The following is a 22,859-nucleotide window of genomic DNA, read 5'->3' as shown; positions in this document are numbered from 1 at the left end:
GAAGTCTAAATCTCAAAATGCACGCACTCGAGGCCCTTCTCAGTATGGAGAACATCGATGTCTGTGCAGTGACAGAAACCTGGTTCAAGGCTCCTGAGAGCACCCCAGCACTATCAGGTTTTACCTCTTATCATGCGTTCCGGCCCCAAAATCCGGACAATACCAAGAAAGGAGGGGGGGTATCCATATTCATCAAAGACACCCACACCTCAAGACTGGTGGCAACGCACGATGCATCGGAGACCATCCAGGTGCAATTAACCATAGGCAAGACTGCTCTGCAGATTGTAGCATGTTACAGGCCACCCTCACAAACTCAGGAACCTCACATGGCCTTCCTGAAAACACTAGAGGGGATAAATGTATCACCAAACACCATCATACTAGGTGACTTCAATTACCCTAATATAGACTGGGAACACTACTCAAGCCCAAACACCCTAGCCCAAATGTTCCTGGAATTCATAAACTCAAATGCCATGGAACAACTAGTCACCATCCCCACAAGAGGAGAAAACATACTTGATCTCATCATCACGAACATGGGAGCACAATGTTCAACACCGGAAGTATACCCCTCACTGGTGAGATCAGATCACAAACTAATCTCGCTGGAGGTCCTCATCCCACCCCCACCTGAAATAAAAAGACCACAGTAAAGAACTTCTCGAAGCCGACTTCACACTTCTAAAGACTAGTGTGGTCTCCTTTAAGGCCCCCGAGCCGACGGAAAACAGTACTCAAGCCGCTGAATCACTTACAAATGCCTTCTACCAGCACCTGCACGACTGCATGGATAAGGCAATCCCAAGCAAAACAAAGACTCTTTGTACCAAAGGCAAGCGTCCACTCTGGTGGACCCCAGCCATAAACAAACTCTACAACAAAAGGAGGAAGCTACTACAAGATAGAGCAAAATCCTTAAAAGGTAAGACACCCTTGATCACTATAAGTAAAAAACTAAGAGCTCTCATAAAATCATCCAAAGCAAATTTTGAGAGAAAAATAGCTAAAGACTCAAAAGACAATCATAAGGCCTTCTTTAGCTATGTTAGAAACCTGGGAGGAAACTCCCAGATATGCTCAGAACTAGTTCAAAATGATGTGAAGATTACTGATCCTACAGACATTGCCAACATACTGGCTGACAGGTTCAGTGCAAACTTCTCCCCTCCCCAAAAGGAGAGATATCTATACCAAGCGATTGCAGCCCCCAAACATCTCCAACGCCCAAGTGAGAACTGCTCTCTCCAAAGCAAAAACACAGCATCCATGGGACCTGATGGTGTCCCCGGCTGTGTGCTCCACTTAACTCAACGAGGAATTAAACCCACAGCTAGGACAGCTGTTTAATCATAGTCTTACCTCTGGATACGCACTCCAGGAGTGGCGCACTGCAACTGTGGTCCCACTTCACAAAGGCAGTGCCTCCACCGACCCTGGAAATTACCGCCCATTAGCTTGACAAGCCTTATCTGCAAAGCCATGGAGAGGATCATAATGGACCTCATAAATAAAGACATAGGAATTTGCAGACTTTGGATCCATCCCAGTTTGGCTTTGTCAAAGGCAGATCATGCCTTCTAAACTTGGTTGACATTTCGAAACAGTCACCAAAGCCATTGATGAGGGAAAGGCAGTCCATACAGCCTACCTCGATCTGGCAAAGGCCTTTGATACAATACCCCACTCGGGTATCATTGAAAAACTCATCAGCTTAAATGTTAACCCATACATCACAAGATGGGTTGCAAACTGGCTGAGTGACAGAACCCACAGGGTCAGAGTTGCTGGCGCCATGTCAGACTCAAAGCCTGTCACAAGTGGTGTACCACAGGGCTCAGTCCTGGGCCCACTCTTGTTTGGCATCTACTTTTCCGAAGTACAAGCAAACACAGGAGGGTTATGGCTGACAAAGTTTGCAGATGACTGCAAACTGGGCCATAGTAGAAAACACATCTGACACAGATATCCTTCAGAAGGGTCTCACAGAAACGGATAACTGGTGCCAGAGCCATGGCCTAAAGTTAAATGCCAAAAATGCATAGTCATACCCTTCGGGAAAAACAAGGTTACCCCTAGCTACCAAATAGGTGGCAATCCACTGAGTACAGAAGAAGTTATCAGGGACCTGGGGACCCAGGTTGATAGTAGTCTGTCATTCGACACCCATGTAGCTAAAGTAGTTAGGAAGACCTTCTACATTGCCCACCTTATCATGAAGGGATTCTCATCTAGATCAAGGGAGGTCATAGTCTCCCTATACTCATCACTCATCAGACCAATGATTGAGTACAATGCCCCATTCGAATGCATCTGACCCGACACTTGCAGCAGCTGGAGAGGCCACAAAAGTTCCTCACCAAAAGGATAAAGGGTCTCAAACATCTGTCCTATGCTGCCCGACTGAAAGAACTCCAGCTCTATTCAGTCGCCACCGCTTGCTCAGAGGTGACCTTTGCCTAACATACAAGGCCATGTCAAACCCAGATTTGATGAATATGCTTCACCTCAAAAATCTAGATCCGTCAGAGCCACAAGGGCGGAGACTTAAACCTCGACACGGCTATTAATAGGACGTGCTGGAGGGATAGATTCATCACCCAAAGACTCCCTATGCTGTGGAATAAAATCCCGGTATATGTGAGGCAGAGCACCTCGCTGGCCTTGTTCAAGAGAAATCTTGACCAATGGATGGGAGATCGCAGATATACCCCAGGGATTACCTCAGTGTCACTGCTCAACAGAGGCACAGCAAAATAATGGGTATAGTTCCCCATACTAAAGGGGTGGCGTAAGCCACAAAACTATGGGCTAGGCTTGTAAATGCCCTCGGGCAGATAGCCTAGTATGAACCTATGAACCTATGAACCTATGATCTTCTGTGGTGGATACACTCTGGTCAAGTACAAGAAGGTTGCCCCTTTGTTCTCCCCCAACCCAAGGCCATCGTGACCATGAATGCCTCCAAGATTGAGTGGGGAGTCACTTCTTGGAAATACAGTACAAAACATGGTCTCCCAAAGAGGCCAACATGCACGTCAGTGTCCTGGAAATGAAAGCTGTCCTCCAAATGTTGCAGGCCTTTTTAAGACACTCTTCCCACTTGGACAATTGCGATTCAGATGGACAATATATCAGTGGTCTGGTACATCAACAAGCAAGGGAGATCCAAATCATACACCCTTTGTTCAGAAGCTATGAGAGTGTGGCAGTGGGCAATCTCATCCAGTTGATTTCTGATAGCAACACACATTCTGGGGAAATCCAGCATGATTGCAAACAAGTTATGCAGGTCTAGTCTAATGTCTCACAAGTGATCCCTTAATATGAAAGTTGCAGAAAGGATTTTTTGTCTTTGGGGGCAATCATGCTGTGACCTGTTTGCATCTCAGCACAAGTGCAGCAGGTTCTTTGCCCTGATCCCCCACCATTGGAAGGGTCTATGTCAATTAAACGAATGTTTGAAATGTTGCACGTCATATAGTCGAGACCATGTGATCGACATTTCAAATGTTCGACGATTGACTTTAACGGCGCCGTACAGTGCAGAGTGGGAGAATTTCCCTTTTCTGCACTGTAGTGTGGTCTCGGAGTTTATATTTTTAAGTAGGGGGGTGTGGGGGGTGCAGGGTGGCTTGCCCCCCTGCTCGCACTGTTAAGGTATGTTTTCCTTTTTTTCTTTCTTTTTTTTTTATTGTATATTCGAACATTCAAATATCGACCATATGGTCTCGAACATATGGTATTCAACATTTTGAATGTTTGAATATATAACATAGACCCCGTTGGGATCACCTAGGGATGCTCCACTTCATGATTGACCCCTCCCCCAGTCTCCTTTACTGCTGCCCACTGTTACCTCTAATTCCCAAATTTCTTCAGAAAGCATCTCGATTGAAAAGCACAGTTACCCTCATTGCCCCTTACTGGTCTTTTTCAGATTTAGTTTCCCTTTCTTTAGCCTCATCTCCTCCATGGATTCTGGATCCAACTCCAGACCTACAGTCTCACCCGACAGATATGATTCATCCGGACATTCTAGGCCTAAAACTGACTGCATGTTTTCTCCACTTCTCTTGATCACTAGGCAGCCCAGGCTCTCCTCCCTTGTCCATCACATTATTTTATTATCCCACAAAGTTTCCACTAGGAAATTTACAGAAGTAAATGGAAAAGATTTGTCATTTGGGCACAGCAAAATGATCTAGATCCCTTTTCAGCACCAGTTCCTAAAGTTCTTGAATATTTGGCTACAATTTTCAATGAAGGTTCTAGCTCTTCTACTGTTAGAGTACAACTAGCTGCCATTTCCAATTTTCATATAGGAGTAAGTAACTCATCTTTAGCATCCTCCAAACTTTGTAAAGACTTTCTAAGGTGAACTTTCCTGTTTATACCCCGTTAAAAGATCCCACTCCTCCTTGGAATTTGAACATTGTTTTGCAAATGTGAACTTAGTCTCCATTTGAAGCATTAGCTAAGTGTGAACTAAATTTCTTGACCTGGAAAACTGTCTTTTTAGTGCCACTGCCTCTGCCAGAAAAATATCAGAATTACAGGCCTTGTCATCCAAATCTCCTTATCTGTTTTTTTTTCATAAGGATAGATTATCCTTATAGACCAATCCTTCCAGTCTTCCTAAGGTGGTGTCAGAATTCAATATTAATCAAGCTATCAGCTTTTCAGTCTTCTTTCCAAATTTCTCAAATAAAGGAGAGTATATGTTACAACTATAAGATGTTCACAGACAATTACTGTTTTATCTACATAGAACCAAAAGTCTGAACAATTATTTGTGTCTTTTTCGGAATCAAAATTATGCTAAGCAGTTTCTAAAGTGGCTTTAACCAAATGGTTAACTGATTGTATTACCTTTGTTTATGAAAAACTGGTTTTGTCTTTACCAAAACCAGCAAAAGTAAATGTCAGGTCTATGGCAACTTCTTCAGCCTTTTTATCTAGATCTTCATTGGATGACATTTGTGCAGCCTCAGCTTGGGCTAATCCTCATACTTTTATTCTTCATTACAAATTGGATCTGCTTTCTAGTGCAAGAGCAACTATTGGCTTAGCTGTACTTAGGAATATCCTTCCTTAGAGTCTTTTCAGGATTTAAATAGCTGAGGACTCTGTTCCAACAGTTGAGAAATTAATGAAAATGACAATATCAGATAAAAAGGTTATGTACTGACCGTAACATTCCATCTGTGTTGTCCATTTTCATTCTTCCTCAACTTCCTTCCCTCCAGCCCCCTCCTTTTTGACTTTTGGAAGGATCAAAAGATGCTGGAGGAACTACTGTTTCTTTGTTTGTGTCCCATATGCTGCTGTTTCATCATTTTCTACTGCCTTGCAGGTTTAAGGGGCAGCAGACAAGATCTGAGATATGTTAGGTGACTAGGGCATTATGGGTAAGGAAGGAGCTCACGAGTTTCAGTATTCCATGAGCTGGAAGAAGCATCTGAGTCCAGTCCGAGAATCGGATCCAAACCCAACAGTTGAGTAAGATTGAAAATGGAGAACACAGATGGAATGTTATGGTGGGTACATAACTTATTTTTTATTGCAGACTGAATGACATTCAAATCATTCCTTATTTAGATGACTTGCTTATATTTGCAGTCTTTATCCAGATGTCGGCAGTCATCAACATGAGTTATGTCTCTTTTGACCAGTCTGGGCTTCCAAATCAATACTGCAAAAATCTTCTTTGACTGCATCTCACAGGACTGTGACTTTAATTAATAAATGACATACTTATTCAAAGTATTATTTAAAATACTAGAACTCACAATATAAATTTGGGTCTGAATCAGGCTCTCAAATAAATTATTTAAAATTAAGTAATATAAACAATAATCATGTATATAAATATATATATAAAATATATTAAATTCACAAAACCTAAGCCATTTGATAATAATTCAAATGATACTTAACTATAAACCAAGGAATGTGTCAATATAATTCCAGGACTCTTTGAACAGCAATGCAACTAATCATAATAGACGCTATAAAGCATTTAACGCTTTGGTGTCATACATAGAGCATATGTCTTAACCTAATGATATAGGTATATTATGTATCCATTATATAATGTAATGGGTGAATAACATGCTTGCTTTAAGTAGACATGATGAAAACAAATGAAGCTAAAGGGATTCCTTAGAACTTCTTCTTTCTAATAAACAAGCTAATGGTGTCTCTTTGATGTCATTCCTTTACCAATTATTAAACATACTTTTGCCCAGCACATCAGATATTATGTTAAACTAATCTATACATCAGCCATTATTGCCAGAATTTGATTACATCAGCCATTTTTTAAATCTTGATGTTATTATTATATATTAAACCATTTGCTGACTTCAAAGAAAAAGAGGGCAAAGAACTGACTTAATGATTCGATATAAAAGAAAGAAATATATATTCAAGGAAAGTTGGTTCAAAACACATGTTTTGTTTTATTGGCGTTTTGTCGATGATATTTTTATTCTCTGGCATGGAGAAGAAAGGATTCTAAAGGAAAGTATACAATCTATGAATTAATTAACTAATTGTTTAAAGTTTACCTTGAACTTTTCTAAACACAGAATTGAGTATTTAGACATATATGTAGAAAGGGTGATGCACACGTTATTAAATACTGGTGTTTTAGAAACACTTTTCTTCACAGATCAAGCATGCATCCCAGGTATACGTTTCATAACATCATCAGAGGCCAAGATATGAGAATTTCACGGCTTAACGCCACCCAGGCAGGTTTTGAGAAAGAAATTAGTACGTTTAAGAATAGATTGATTTAACGTGGTTATAAACCAGAAGAAATAAAAAATAGTTTGCAAGATCTGGATTTGCTTAGGTTGGATAGAGCAGCGCCTTTCTTTTCTCAAGAAAGTAAGTTAATTAATAAAATTCAGTATACTAATCAAACCTTAAAGATTCCCATGTATTATACAGTAGATAATCAAGAAGTAATGAAAATCATACAGCAACATTGGCGTATGCTGACATTAGATGAAGAACTTCGAGTAATAGTGGGGGATAAACCTACCTATTTGTTCAAAAATAAACCCAATCTCAAGAGAATATTATGTCATCCAACTAAATTTAATGTTGATGAAACATTCTCTGGGACCAATCCTTGTGGTACATGCAATTATTGCCAGTATATCACAACCACAGATAAATTTATACACCCACAAAGTGGGAAAATTTATCATTTCAAAGTAAATGTAGACTGTAATACTAAACATGTAATATACTTGGCACAGTGTCAGTTATGCTTTTCATTTTATATAGGAAAAACTGATAGATCCTTCCATGAGAGAATAAGGGAACACATGTATGCCATTAGAGTGAATTATGAACATAATGCTCTAGCAAAACATACCAAAAGATGTGGTATAGAACACACTTTCAAATTCATGGCTATTGATATCAATGAACCCACCATAAAGGAGGGGAATATAAGGAATAAAACGGAAAACAAGGAAATGCTTTGAATTATTAAAATGCGTGCGGACAGAGGCAAAGGCCTTAATGAGAAAGTATCCATTAAAACAGTCCTTAGAAATAGACGTATTTGATGTGTGGGAATGCAATTTAGTTTAGTGTGGTTAGAAAATATCGAATCATTAAGTCATTTCTTTGTTTCCGTTTTCTTTGAAGTCAGCAAATGGTTTAATATATAATAATAACATCCAGATTTAAAAAATGGCTGATGTAATCAAATTCTGGCAATAATGGCTGATGTATAGATTAGTTTAACATAATATCTGATGTGCTGGGCAAAAGTATGTTTAATAATTGGTAAAGGAATGACATCAAAGAGACACCGTTAGCTTGTTTATTAGAATGAAGAAGTTCTAAGGAAGCCCTTTAGCTTCATTTGTTTTCATCATGTCTACCTAAAGCAAGCATGTTATTCACCCGTTACATTATATAATGGATACATAATATACCTATATCATTAGGTTAAGACATATGCTCTATGTATGACACCAAAGCGTTAAATGCTTTATAGCGTCTATTATGATTAGTTGCATTGCTGTTCAAAGAGTCCTGGAATTATATTGACACATTCCTTGGTTTATAGTTAAGTATCATTTGAATTATTATCAAATGGCTTAGGTTTTGTGAATTTAATATATTTTATATATATATTTATATACATGATTATTGTTTATATTACTTAATTTTAAATAATTTATTTGAGAGCCTGATTCAGACCCAAATTTATATTGTGAGTTCTAGTATTTTAAATAATACTTTGAATAAGTATGTCATTTATTAATTAGTATTTTATATAAAAAATTGTCTTTATGTGGACAATTAAATTTATACATTTTTATTATTTAATATGTAAAGTATTAGTAGTTGTATATATATTTTTTATGCATATATATAGTATTTCAAAAGTTTAATAATTAAGTTGATATATGATTTTTGTATGAATATTAATTTAGATAAGAGTTAGATATTTATTTCTGGAGAGAACTCCAATGCTGCCTATTTTACGGTGGTTCAGTATATACACAATTTGAAGTTACATGTATAGTGGGTACGCAGGCTTGAGACAGGTATCCTTTTTATTTTATTTTATTTTACTTCAACATTGACTCGCTCCGAAATATTTTTTATACCCACATAATGTAGTAGTCTAAGTATTTTGATAGAATTGTCAAGTTGATATATGATTTCTGTATGAATATTCATTCTGATAAGAGTTAGATGTTTTTTAGAGAGAATTCTAATGTTAACTGTATTTTAACAATGGCTCAGTACATGCGCACTTTGAAGTTACATGTATAGTAGGTAAGTAGTAGGAGATAGTTTTTTTCTCCTTTTTTATGATTGACCTACTTTGGGAAATTTTATGATGAATATATTCCCATGGTTACAATAGAGTACGAGTTTAAATGTCTTGATAGAATGTCATTATTTTTATAGGATGTTTCATATTGGAGGTATGATAGTTGCATTTCAATATGTGTTCGGTTTCAATACCGGAAAAACAAAGGCTTTGAATATTAAGTACATGTAAATCTTGAACAAACTAAGAAATTCTACAAGCAAGTATTTTTGTAAGAGATTCTTATTCATGTGGATATAAATGAGTGAATTTATTATGCAGTATCATGTAGCAACTAAAGTAGTATGATTTTAAGAGTTAATTGATTAATTTAGTAAGTATCACCTGACCAGTATATAAATGGTAGTTGGTCCTTAGTTCTGTTTTTACGGTCTGATGAAGAAGTTTTGAAAGCGCTTACTGATTAAAATATTTCATTTTATTTGATTTATACAGTGGCTTTATTTTGATTTGAATATCCGTGTTTTGCCTATCCATTGCTTGTTACTCTGGGACATTTCGTTATTATATTTTTCTAAAGCACGGAGGCATTTACTCTGTCGGGCGTGATAATATTTTTTCTAATTGGATTAATTTTTTCCTTTTGTTATACAGTTAATTTATTGCAGATATCCACCAGACAGGTTTACTCTTCCTTGCAGAGGATGATTTTGTCCTGTCAGGTATTCCTGATTCCATGCATCTATATAAATGCTCATATAGTACTTTGGTTTAGATTTGGACATTGTTGCCAGTTCCTACAGTGGAGGACAGGGCTGTGAAGCTGTTTATACCATCCCTCAGGAGGTTGTAATCAGCTTTGGAGAAGTTTTTTTGTTTGATCCTCGCTGGGGGGGATGGTAACTTCGAAAGTGGCCTCTTTATGGCCGGATCTTACCAGGGAGGATGATACCATAGGGGTGCTGCAGTGGTTACTCATCTTAGTTAATACCAAGTCCAAGATATTATCACCTCTTGTGAGGGTATCGACTAGCTGTTTCAAGGCGTTTGCATTGATAAAATCGAGGAGTCTCTGGGCATTTGTGTTCTGGCATGAGTAGTTTTTCCAATCTATGGATGGGTAATTTAAAGTGACCCAGGATCAGGGTAAAGGGTTGAATCTTGATAAATTTAAAGATGTCCAGATAGGTGGAGTGGGCATCTTGAGTCAATTTTGGGGGCCTGTAACTAGCTGTAATTTGAATAGGGGCCTTGTCAATGGTTAACTGCACCTGAAGTGTCTCCTGTGAGTCATACTGTTTGTCCAGCCTGGAGATGTGTGTCTCTTTAATATATATATATATATATATATATATATATATATATATATATATATATATATATTGAAACTCCACCTCCTTTGGCTTTGCTGCCCACATTTTGGGGTCTGAATGTATGATAGGATGAGTAACCAGGTAAGGCTGGGGTGCTCTCCACAGCTTTGAACCAGGTTTCTGTGACTAGACAAATATCAACATCTTCCAGGGTTAAGAATGCTTGCAATGAGTGCAGTTTCATGTTTAGACTCCTAGCATTTAGCAGCATGACCTTTAATTAGCATTCTGTTGAGATTTTTATGTTGGTACTATCGACCTCATGACTTTTCCTGAAAAAGACACTATGGAGGAGGCAAGGGTCTTTGCCAGAAGCTTGAAGCCCAAGTAAGACAGATGCAGGCCATCTCTAGTAAAGATCATGGTCTGTCAATCATATCTTCCCAGGTTGTCAGGCACTGGATCCCCCCTGGAATGACACCGGAAACTAAGCCAATTGTTAAAGTCAATAATTTTCTGTTTGTGTTGAGGCATCGTTCTGGGTGACTGTAGAATGCTGCTTAAGACTAGGGACATACCTGCCTGGGACACACATTCAGCGAACTGAATCACGTCTCTCTTCATATAGTCCAGGGAGGTACATCTCAAGTTTTTCATGCCAACATGGACTATGGCAGAGTCATAACAGTACCTATTGTTGAGAGACTTGGGTGCGTGTGTGATATGGTAGATTCTGGTACCTGACAAACAACTAACTGTGACTTTCTCCTTATCCAGCCTGGTGAGAGGCATATCTGTGTGTCTCATAATGGAGTCTCCTATGACTAATATGTTGGGTTTATGGTTAGGCCTTAGTGGTTGCGAGACACTGGTGTGTGGACTATGCATGGTATGTGGTGTGGAGGTTTGTGGAATTCTCATGTGTTTTTGCCTGTGAAGTCTCCTTTGTTTGAGTTTGTTTTTGTTGAAAACCTCTGCATATGTGGGTGTGTGTTGTGTAGTTGTGGGTGGTGTTTGAGGTGTAGTGATTGTGTTGACAACCTTCTCAGTGCCAGATATACTGGCTTGTGAGGGAGAGAGCATAGACTCTAGCTTCTCTATGTAATTGCATCTCTCACAAATTGTGTTCCTAGGTGGTAATAGTAGTAGATGGTTGTCCGTGTATATGAGGCAGTTGCTACACTGTTTCAGGATGCCCATATCAATCAGGCTGGCAGGAGAAACCACAGGAAATTGTCCATCCATATTTGTCAGAATCTGAGGGAGAGAGGCCAGGGAGAGCTAAGGGGTAGGCCTAAAGCCCAAGAGCTTAAACCAAAACTAAGAGACTTAGTATAACACTTAACATTTAAACAGGCTAAAAGCAAGCAGTAATAAATACAGCAGAGAAGATGCAGTTGAACACTTTAGAAAACAAGTAGCAGAAAAACCAATATGATGTGCTAGAGTAGGAGGAGGAAATACAAATACTGTAAAAGCAGCTGAGTAAAGTTTTTTTTTTTTTTTTTTTTGTAGTAAAGTGGAAAGGGAGAAAGGAGATAATTCAAGGTTAAGAAACTAAGGTGGTTGACCTTCCCAAATGGTCTCTCTGTATTAGGTAGAATGAACTAATGACACTGGACTCCTTTCAAAAAACAGATTTTGTTCCAGGGCTGCTTGCAATCAACCCTAGATGCATTTTCATTCCCTTGGAAAGTAATATTCCTTTATGTTTCCATCCCTTCCGCTGATATCCAAGGTAATTCTGAAGACTCAAAAGGATATCCCAGAAATCATTGTGGTGACCCCTTTTTGGCCCAGGCCAACACTGGTTCTCCCTTATAAATTCATTGATTCCAGGCTAGCTGCCCCTGAAGGCCAGTTTAAGCCTAGCCATGCCCTTTTTGTGTTTGAAATAACCTATCCCATTTGGTTATAGACTGCCTTTACCCATTCCATGGTCAATAATTATATATCACCCCTATCTGGAAAATATAGGATCATAACAGAGATAATTGGAGAGGATCCATTTATGGAATAAAGCATTTAGGAGCTGCCTTTTTCTATTAGTAGTATGGTGGGGGAGGAGGGACAGTCCTGGGGTAAATTTTCTGTTTCCCGTCTTTAGATGTGAAATTCTGAAATTTGTAAATTGGCTAAAGGCAATAATCACAACCTTACTCACAGACTAGATCTGTTCAGAGAAGACAGGGTGAGTTTGATAAACCCCAATATCAATCAACTTCAAATAACTGCCAGGATGGTTTAGTGTTAATACCTTTTAGGCATTTATTTTACAAAGACATTCAGCGGGTACTAAATGAGGCAAGAAAGTCTACTACCAGAAAATCCTTTCATGTTAAGTGGAAGTAACTTTCTAGTTGGTGCCTAATCAATAACTGGGACTCATCAGGGATTTTGTATCATTGGTGCTCAAATACTTGTGTGTTACTTTCTTCTGGCCTCGCTTATTCCTCTGTAAAGGTTCATCTTGCAGATGTTTCAGAATATCTGCCCATGAATCCTCCCCTTTCTTCTCTGTTTGTGGTAAAACAGTTTCTGATAGGTGTTTTACACCTGGGATTTCCTCATAAATAGCTTGCTTCTCCTAGAAATCTCAGTTATGTACGAGAGAATTTGACTTTGTCACCCTTTGAACTTGCTCATTAGGCTGATTGAGGGCTCTTGACTTGGAAAACTGTAGTCATCATTGCTCGTACATCTGTAAGAAAAAGTATCTGAGCTGTAAGCTCTCATGGTAGAAAGAGACTATCTGATTTTCAACAGGGAACATCGTAATCATCATCCCCCCTTTTCCCATTTTCTACATGGGGTCGGGGTGTTGTGTCACTTGTCACCTTCTCTCCCTATTCATTGCTACTCTCCTACCTTCTTCAGTAGTCTAGCTTGAATATTACAGGTCTTTTCTCACACAATTCATCCACCTATTTGCTGAATGCCCTCATTTCCACTTGACTTCTTCCTGTTTGTTCCAAATCTTCTTCACAAGATTGTCTTCTTCTTTCCTGCACATGTGCCTGAACCATTGTTATCTGTTCTCTTTGACCTTTTTAGCAATGTTAGCTATGTTGGCTTCTGAGGTCTATTTTATATATATACATATATACATATACATATATATATATATATATATATAGATATATATATAGATTATTTCTGCTATTATATCCTCATTCCTTCATCTGTCCCACAGTGTGTGTCCTACCAGTCGTTTGAGGCACTTCATCTCCATCACCTGTAGCTTCTTCAACTGCTTTGCCTTTACTGCCCAGGTTTCTCTACCATACAGTAATACTGGTAGCACCACTGTTTTGTACACTGTACTTTTAAGCTTCTTTCACTTTCCTTTGTCATACAATACCCGTGACACTCTGTGCCAGTTGTCTGCAGTCCCTCTGATTCTAGCTTTGACCTCCTCAGTTACTAGTAGCTATTAACCTTTTCCATTATTTTCCCTTCTTTATCAGTTCACATCTTCTTCTGATCTCCCCCATTTGCCGTCATAACAACTGTCTTATCTGTACTGAGTTTCATCCCATGTGCCTTCAGTTGTGCATTCCATTCCCCTACTATTTTTTTAAATTCTTGTCAAAATCTGCTGTAATGCCACATCATCTTCTTGTAGTAACTTTGTTGATCTGTCCCCTCTGACCTGTTTGCTAATATAGACCATCACCGGTATGAACAGAAGTGTGCTCAGAGCTGAACCCTGATCACTCCCACTCCCCCGGGGAACCCATCTGTAAGACTGAAATTTGTTTGTATTTGGGTCATTGGGTCCTTGTACATAGCTTGCACTAATTTTACCAATGTTTCTTGGACTTCGAACCACTGCAGAACTGCCCAAATCAGCTATCTTGGAACCTTGCCATATGCCTTCTTCAAGTCTAGGAATGCCCAGTTGAACTATTTCCTCATTTCTAACTTCATCTCAAGTATCTGTTTCACTGCAAACATCAGGTGAGTTATGCTGCATCCTAATCTGAATCCAAACTGCTCATTTCCCATCTTACTGTCTGCTATTCTTTGTATACGTTTATCAGTCATCCTCACCAGAGCTTTCATACAGTGTGATAGAAGTTTGATACCTCTATACTGCCCACAGTTTTGAATGTGTTCCTTTTGTTCTTGAACACTGGCACTTGTATGCTTATTCTCCAGTCTTCTGGGGTATGCCTTTCTCTCTGTAGTGCTATGAGTGCCCTCAGGAGGCATTTATCCCCTATCTCTCCCAACATCTTGCTGTTATCTGCTGGGACCTCATCTGAGCTTGCTGTTTTCCCTGACTTTATTTTCATTAGTGTTGTTCTAACTTCTTCTAGGGTGGGCTCCTCATCTTTTCTCACTGTAGTTGTGGCTGGGGTAATACAGTTTCTGTAGGGTTTCCTTCATACAGAAGTCGCTGAAAGTACTCCTTCCATCTGCCTGTAATGTCCTGTGGACTGGTGAGCAGGTTGTTACTGGCATGCCTTATAAAGGGTGTCTATCTTCTTTATCTTTCTGTCTTTGCCTCGCAACCTGATAGAGTTTCTGTGTGCCATCCACTGAGTCACTTTCTAGAAGTTGGTAGAGTGCCTCTGATGCCTTGTTCTTTGCTATTGCAACTTTTCTATTAGCCTCTTTGTTAGCCAACCAATATTCCTTCCTGGCCTGATCTGTCTTTTGTATCTCCACCTTTTTTCTGCATTCCATCTTTCTTTTGATGACTTTCTAAACTTCTGCATTCCACCATCAGCTTCCCTTACGTAACTTATTTCCATACCTAGCTCGACTGCATATCTGTTCTGTAGCCCTTTCACATGCTGTTTTGAGGCACTGCCATTCTTCTTCAACTCCACCTGTTTCCTCTTTTTCTTCTTCTTGAGGTGCTAGAGTCCTAATAATTCCTTGAATTGCTGAGCTATCTCTCCAATTAACTTCCAGGTCTTCAGCCTGATCTCTGTTGACCATAGAGCCTTCTCTGACCACTACTTGCAGCTGATTGTGGCAACCAGTGGTTTAAGCTGTGGACCGAATGTTTTACTGGGGATGACATTCTAATTATTGATTCTACTCCAGTGCCCTTTCTGTACTAGGAGGATGTCTACCTGAGTTGCATGTTGGCCACGTTTGTATGTGACCTTGTATCTTTCTCTCTTTCTGAATCATGTATTGGCTACCATCAAGCCATTTCTCCTTATTTATTCCTGTTGCCCCACTTATGTGGTCCAGACAGTCCTCATATCCTGTTCTGTCTGTCCAGATATGTGCACAGAGGTCATCCATTATTAGAATCAATTCCCTTTGTCCTGCTTTATCTAATAGGTTCTGCAACTGCTTTCTGAATGCACTCTTCTTTTCACTACCACAGCTCTGCTGTGGGACATAGGCTGAGATGATAAATACTGCTCTATCATTACACTGAAGTCTGATTGCCATGAGTAGTAGACTGTGGTTCCCAAGCCAAGTGGCTTTCCTGCACTGCCCTTCCATCTTGTCTCCTGTATACAGAACCATCTTGTCTCCTGTATACAGAAGATGTTCAGTCTCCTCCTTACCATCATGTCATCCAGTTGCGAACCTTGTCCTGTCAGTACCTACATTGAGTGTAGCAATTCTAAGTTCATGTTCGGCAGGTTGATTGGTTTTACATCCAGCTTTCACTCAACAGTGCTATCCCAGTAACCCAAGCTGGGTAGTTGGACACAGACCAGCCAGTTTATTGACTCAGGGCTGCTGGGCTTTATAGCGGGCACCCATTCACCAGTAGGGACACACACACACTCCTTTCACCATTAACATGGGTTCCTGATGTAGGTTGGAGTAGGCCAGGTCCTCAACCCACTTATGACCAGCAAATGTCCATGCCCATTTGGTGACATTGGTGAATGGTGAACATGACTGAATCACCTACAGCCATATTTTACATTGAGTTGCTAGCCCCTCTACAGCGTGCAGTCTGTGATCTGTGTTCCCCTATCTTGAGGATACTGTGCAGCACAGTAAATGCCCATGGTGGTTTGTCTTTTTGACTCTTTCCCCATAGGGCACCATCTAGCCTCCAGGCTGCTGCTTAAAGCTCTATTCTTAGGTGAGTTTGAGATAGAAACACTCAGCATGTTTTTGGGAGGTGGGAAGAACCCCTACAGAGACACAGGGAGAACATTCAAACTACAAACAGGCATTGGTCAGAGGTCAGAATTGAGCCTTGTACATTGTACATGGTAGTGAAAGACCATAACCATAATGCAATCTGGTCTCTTCTCGGGGATAGGGTCTCTTTAAGAACCAACCCATCATTCATACCTAAAGTGGTTTTAGAGTTTACTTTGAATCAAGCCATCAGTCTCACAGTTTTATACCCAGAAACTAAAAAACAGGTTGAACTTTGATAAGGCCATTCTCCAGAGGTTCCTGGATCTATATCCTTCCACGTTCCTGGTTGAATAGGCTTTGATAATCAACCCCTATAGCCTAAGGGCTACTGCATCAGTAGGAACAATGAACGTAGTACAGCCGTATAAGCTTCACTTACCAATGACACTAGATGTTCAAATTTCTCACTGCTGCAGTAGCCACACCCCACCCCCCCTTTTGTATATAGTTGCAATTGGGATATAAAGTAAGGTTTTATTTGTTTCTACTGTATATGTTTTATTGTCATTATTGCTTGGTTGTTTCAGCATTGCTGGTCTCTTCTCTTATTATACAAGCAAGAAAGTCTTGAAGAAAGCTTCACTCTTGCTGCTGATTTCCCTCCTTGGGATTAGCCAATCAGCAGTCATATTGACGGAGGTGACGAAGCCAGAGCCTTTTGAAGCTGTCTCGTTGTTGTTTCCTAGAAAATAAACCACGCATATAGCCTGAGGAATTCGAACATCTACTGTTATGGGTAAGTGCAACTTGCACAGTTGTACTTTATTACAAATTCTTTTTATTCCCCCAGAAAGCCAAATGATATTGAGTCGATACCAAATTTCAATGGGCTGAATCTTTATGGGAGGAAAACCAAATTCTGGATTTTGGTCATGGAAGCATTTTTCCCCTGATTCCCTCAGAACAGTAGACATCCCAGAATGCTCTGGTCCAGAAGCAGGCTCTGGGCCTTCTCTGCACTTTTTCCCCCATTTACTCTCTTCATGATGTTTCTAGAAAAAAGCACAATAAAGCAAGGCTAAGGTCATTCTCCTAGCTCCCTTTTGGCTCTGACAGGTATGGTTCCCCCTGCTTTGGCCTCATCTGTTAGAAAAGCCTTTCCACTCAGACCTCTCAAAGGTCTGTTGTCCACCCACCTAGGAAGACTCAGCAGGACTTCCAATCATTGAAAGTGACTGCATGTTTTCTCCAATTCCCTTTATGATCAGGTGACCCATCTTAACTTGTATGGGTAGTCTATATGCTTTCAGCATCAATGAAGCTAGCCACTAGAAAAAAAAATATACAGTAAATGAACAAGGTTTCCCCATGTGTGCAACTGATCAAGATGTAGATCTGTATTCAGCTTCAGTTCCAGCAATATTTCATTTCTTTGCTGCAAGTATTCTTCATTCAAGGTCCATCTAGCTGCTATTTTGAACTTTCATTGAGGATTATTTTCCTTATCCCTGGCATCGTTGAAAGTTTGTTAAGACTATTCTCATTGGCGGCCTATTTTTTATTGAGACCCCCCTCCCGAAAGCATACTCCATTTTGCAATCTGAATTTCATATTAAATTGACACTGCCTCCTTTTAAACCTATGACTAGAGTGATCTTGTTTGTGTTATGGAAACCTTTTTCTTAGTGGCAGTTATCCCCATTAGAAGAGTATCCAAATTTTAGGCTGTTTGTTCTAAACATCCATATATTATCTTTCATAAAGACAAATGCTTTTTTGTATATAGATTCAGATTTCTTGCATAAGGATAGCTATTGAGACTAATCTTGATCAGTGCATCAACATTTTGGTTTTCTTCCATCAGTACTGTAATCAGGGAAGAGTATGTATTGCATAGCCTTGCGATTTATCATTAACCATGTTTCCTTCTCGACGGGGCAGCAGATATTAAGAAGGATGACCAGCTTTTCATTTCTTTTACTCATAAAATGTCAGGCAGAAAGTTCTTAAGATCTGTCTACCCATTTCGCTCACAGGATGTATGTTTTTTTTTGTTATGAAAAATACAGCAAAGTGTTACTAAGCAAATCCAAAGTACATTTGGACAGAGCTATGGCTACTACTTTGGCCTTTTTCAGAAATTCTACAATGGACATCTGTGCTATTGTAATATGGACTTCAGTGAACACTTTTGCAAGACAGTATAAGCTAAATATGATCTCAAAGACCAGGTCTGCCTATGGGGCTACTGTACTGGAGGGCATTCTCTCTGTTAACGCAACCCAAGAAGTTTAAGCTGCAGAGTTTTTCCAGTGTTTGAAGTGGACAGACTGCATCATGTCAGATGTGAAAGTTATGTACTTGCCATAAAAACAGATCTTATATACTTACAGTTGCGTTGGATTTTTATGATCTGTGTTCATCCACTTCAACAAACCCACCCACATTTCCTTATCCTTTGTACTTTCTTCTGAGGAGACACCTGCAGGACTTGTCTGATGGCATTACTGGGATCTTGATTTGGAGAGAAGGAGAGGTAAAGTGAGTTGTATTATGGGAGTGAGGATGGAGTTTAAAGTGTGAGAAAGTCTTAAAAGTACTGAGCAACTGTTGCTTGTGGCTCCTAGTCCTGTAGAGGAATTGTAGGGACATGGATCATGAAGTTGTAATGGTGAGTACATAAATTTATTTTTTATCACAGTATGCCTTTCACATTTTTATTTTATCTGATGTTACCTGAAGCAAATTTGTTATGGAATTTACTCAGATTAAAAAGTTTGTTTCTAAATATATTGCAGATGTCATTCGTCTTTGCAATCCTAGGTACTCATTTAGTTATGCAACTACTACTGTTATGATCGTTTCGTATGGGAAGTAAAATTTGTCATATATATTACAGGAGGAGACTACAGTGCACATGACTAAGATGCTGAAAGTAAACCCCTCTCTCAAAGAATTGCATTTGGGAAAACATGAAATGACAGATTTTGGAGTTGAACGGTTATGTGAAACTTTGTTAGTGAATTCTTCTCTGCGATATCTTGATCTCCAGTGGTAAGGAAGAAACATTTAAATTAACAAGTCTTGCGAGTGAAAAATGATGTGCATTTAATCTTCATGTTATACTGCTTGGAATCAGCTCTTTTCAAATAACAAGCTTATAATTAGAAGAGGTTTTTTTCTGTCATGGGGTCATAGCTCATGAGGCTTATATTATTTAATACTGTCTATGTTTATTTAATTACTTGTTTCCCTATCCTCCTACTGACATCAAGTTACTGTTTGTCACCTGTGAAGGAAAATACAGTTGCATACAGCAGGCAGCTCAGCATATTTTGTTTGGACATAACTCCCCTTCCACAGTCTTGGGAGATGTGCAACATATATTGCACATGATGTGCTTCCAAGTGATGATCATCATGCAAAGTGCTGCATCCCATCTCCTTCTCAGGCCAACTATACAAATTGCCTCTTGTTTGTCTAGCCTTTGTTTTCAACCTCAAGATGCACTTGTTGTGAGTGACCCTCCTTCCCCTCTGTCTGGGAAAGGAGATATACTCTTTCTCCTCCCACTCAATCCTGTGACATATGTAAAACTAACTGAACCTAGGTCACCAGCAGTGCAGCTAAGAGTCAGGATCAAGCCTGCCTCCTTGAATAGTTCCCTTGCTTATATTGCTACTCTGCATTGAGGATATGAGTTTGACCCCTTCCCCTTTGTTGTTGATATCCTGCATCATTGTAGTAGGATTTGCAGTGTTTGCTGTTGTCAGATGTGTTTGAAGGTTCTGATGGTAAAGATAACTGCAGTCTTCTGTTTTATGTTAATACACTTGTTCCTCAGTGCCCTGCAACAGTTTCCCTGTACTGTCAATTCCTCTATGTGGGCTCCAAGGTAGAATCCAGGCATACTCCTCAACTGTCCATAGTTTTTCAGAATGTCCAGATTTTTGCCTCATGTTTTTGGTCTGTATCACATAAAATTTGTGGTTTTCTGGCAAATCACTAAAGATTGAAGTCACTAAATAATGACATGCATTTGAGTTTCAGACTTCACAACCTTCAGAAAATGCATGCTAACACAAATCCTATTATTCTAACTACTTTATAAGTTCATAAGAACAATATGTAAAATCTGTCCCTATTTTTGGGCCTTTGTGCCCCCATTATTTTAGGCTTTGTCCAGATTTCTTGCTGTAAGACATTGATAGATATGAGTCCATGGATTCTGTTATACGAGTTTAAGACATTGTTTCCATTCTGAAGGGAACTTCCAGATTTAGTGAGATCTGCTCTATCCTTCATGAGATCTGTTTCTTGATGTATGGTATCTGTGGAACGGGGATCTGAAATAATTGTTCATGTTGACACTATCTGCTTCTGAGATATCAGAGATCCTTCTTAATGGATCCAGTGATTCAGTTCATCTTCTCCTTGAATACCAGTGTGAATTGTGTGTTTTTCTCAGGATCTAACATGCTTGCTTGTCAGCACAAGTTGTGATGTCATGTTGTGACGATATAAATGTGCCTAATCCCTGAACCTGAAGAGGTAGGTATTTTTTGCCATTCAAACAGTTTGGATCTCACCCTGATGCGCATTAGTCAAAAGTTTCTGGATGTGATGCTTTAATACAGGTCTACAAAATTCCCCTTTGCATCAAAACCTGCACCAACTTTGCCCGTTCCATCTTGGAGAGGGAGGCATATGGCATGAAATACATGAATGACTGATGTAAGTGGTAGTGTAGTAGTTCAGCCATGCCACCTGCAGATATCAAAAGGAGAAGCTCCCTGCCTACCTTACTGCCACAAGGATGGTTCATAGGTTCATAGGTAGGTACTAGGCTATTGGCCCTAGGGCCTATACAAGCCTAGCCAAAAATGTACCCTGGCTTTAGCCACCCAAGAAAGTTATTTTCCTGTGCCCCTGTCAGGCAGAACCACAGAAGTGATCCCCGGGATGAATTTCCTATTACCCATCCAATCATCAAGATTTTTCTTGAAGAGTGCTAATGAGGAGCTCTGTTTGACATAGATAGGTAGTCTGTTCCAGAGTATGTCTTTGGGACAGGAATCTATCCCTGCAGCATGTTCTGTTTATTGTGGTGACAAGGTTTAGGTCCCTAGAGCATGTAGCTCGAAGGGATTGGGATTTCTTTAAGTAGAGCATGTCCAACAGCTCTGGGTTTGGCATAGCTTTGTATGTTAGGCAGAGATCGCCTCTGAGTAGGCGATATGCGACAGAGTAAAGCTGGAGTTTTTTGAGACGGTCTGCATAAGGCATCTGTTTGAGGCCAGTAATCCTCTTTGTGAGGTATTTTTGTGGCCTTTCCAGTTGTTGTAGATGTCTTGTGAGGTACATACCAAAAGGGGCATTGTACTCTATAATGGGTCTAATGAGTGATGAGTAGAGGGGAACAATGACCTCTTTTTTTCTGGATGAGAAACCTTTTGTGATGAGGTGTGCCACGTAGAAGGATTTCCTGACCACTTTGGCAATGTGATTATCAAAGGAGAGACTACTGTCCACCTGTGTCCCAAGGTCTCTTATCACACTTTCGGTGTTAAGTAGACTACCACCTATGTGGTAGTTCGTGGGTACAGAATTTTTACCAAAGGGGATGACAGTGCACTTTTTGGCATTGAGCTTGAGACCATGTCTTTGACACCAGGCATCTGTCTCAGTGAGGCCCTTTTGTAGGATGTCCACATCATTAGGAGTTTCAGTTATGGCTCCTAGTTTGCAGTCAACTGTGAATTAAGTTAGCCAAAGACCTTCTGTGTTAGCCTATACTTCAGAGAAGTAGATACCAAACAGGAGAGGACCCAGGACTGCACCCTGTGGTACTCCACTTGTCACTGGTCTGAAGTCTGATTTGGAGTCTGCTACTTTCACAGTGTGGGTTCTTTCAGTAAGCCAGTTGGCAACCCATCTTGTGACATAGGGATTTATACCTAGTTTAGTGAGTTTATCTATAATTCCAGAGTGGGGGATGGTGTCGAACGCCTTGGCGAGATCTAGATAAGCTGTGTGAACCACCTTACCCTCATCCATGGCCTTGGTGACTACTTCAAAGAAGTCTATCAGGTTTAGGAGACATGATCTGCCTTTTACAAACCAAAACTGTGTGGGGTCCAGGGTTTGGAGATCTCCAATGTTTTTGTTTATGAGTTCCATGATGATACGTTCCATAGCCTTGCAGACGAGGCTCGTCAGGCTAATGGGGCGGTAGTTCCCGGGGTCTGTTGTGGCCCCCCCCTTTGTGGAGTGGGATAACTGTCGCGGTGCGCCATTCAATGGGCACAAAGCCTGAGGTGAGACTATGATTGAACATGGTACTTAGGTGGGGTGCAAGTTCATTCTGTAGTTCATGTAGAAGGCAGCCTGGGATGTTGTCAGGTCCCATGGATGCTGTTCTTGGCTTTGGAGAGTGAAGTTTTTACCTGTGCAGCCGTACCAGTCAAATGTTTCTCTTGTACATATTCTCATCCTCATGTTCATGTTCAAGTTAGCTAACTTTTTACAGGAACCCCTCACCCTACTGTCACATCTAACTTTTACTGTCTAACCACAAACACCCATATATGTCTTCCTACTTTTTATTCTATCCTAACCTACCACTTCCCCCTTTTTTCTCCTGTCTTAACTTC

General features: G+C 39.9%; 1 protein-coding gene across 2 annotated transcripts in view; it reads left to right on the top strand.

Annotated features, from left to right (window-relative positions):
• LRRC34 (leucine rich repeat containing 34) overlaps window positions 1-22,859 on the top strand; it is a 958,875-nt gene that overhangs the window by 517,521 nt on the left and 418,495 nt on the right. For both annotated transcript variants that reach the window (XM_044070081.1, XM_044070080.1), the window contains one exon: window positions 19,106-19,260. In XM_044070081.1, the coding sequence (XP_043926016.1) occupies window positions 19,106-19,260 (155 nt within the window). The remainder of the gene's footprint in view (window positions 1-19,105; window positions 19,261-22,859) is intronic.

This window comes from Protopterus annectens, chromosome 4.part1 (assembly GCF_019279795.1).
Source record: "Protopterus annectens isolate FY-2018-M chromosome 4.part1, PAN1.0, whole genome shotgun sequence".
Lineage (NCBI taxonomy): Eukaryota > Metazoa > Chordata > Ceratodontiformes > Protopteridae > Protopterus > Protopterus annectens.
The sequence above is the reverse complement of the archived record's forward strand: the minus strand, read 5'-3'. Positions and strand labels throughout refer to the sequence as shown.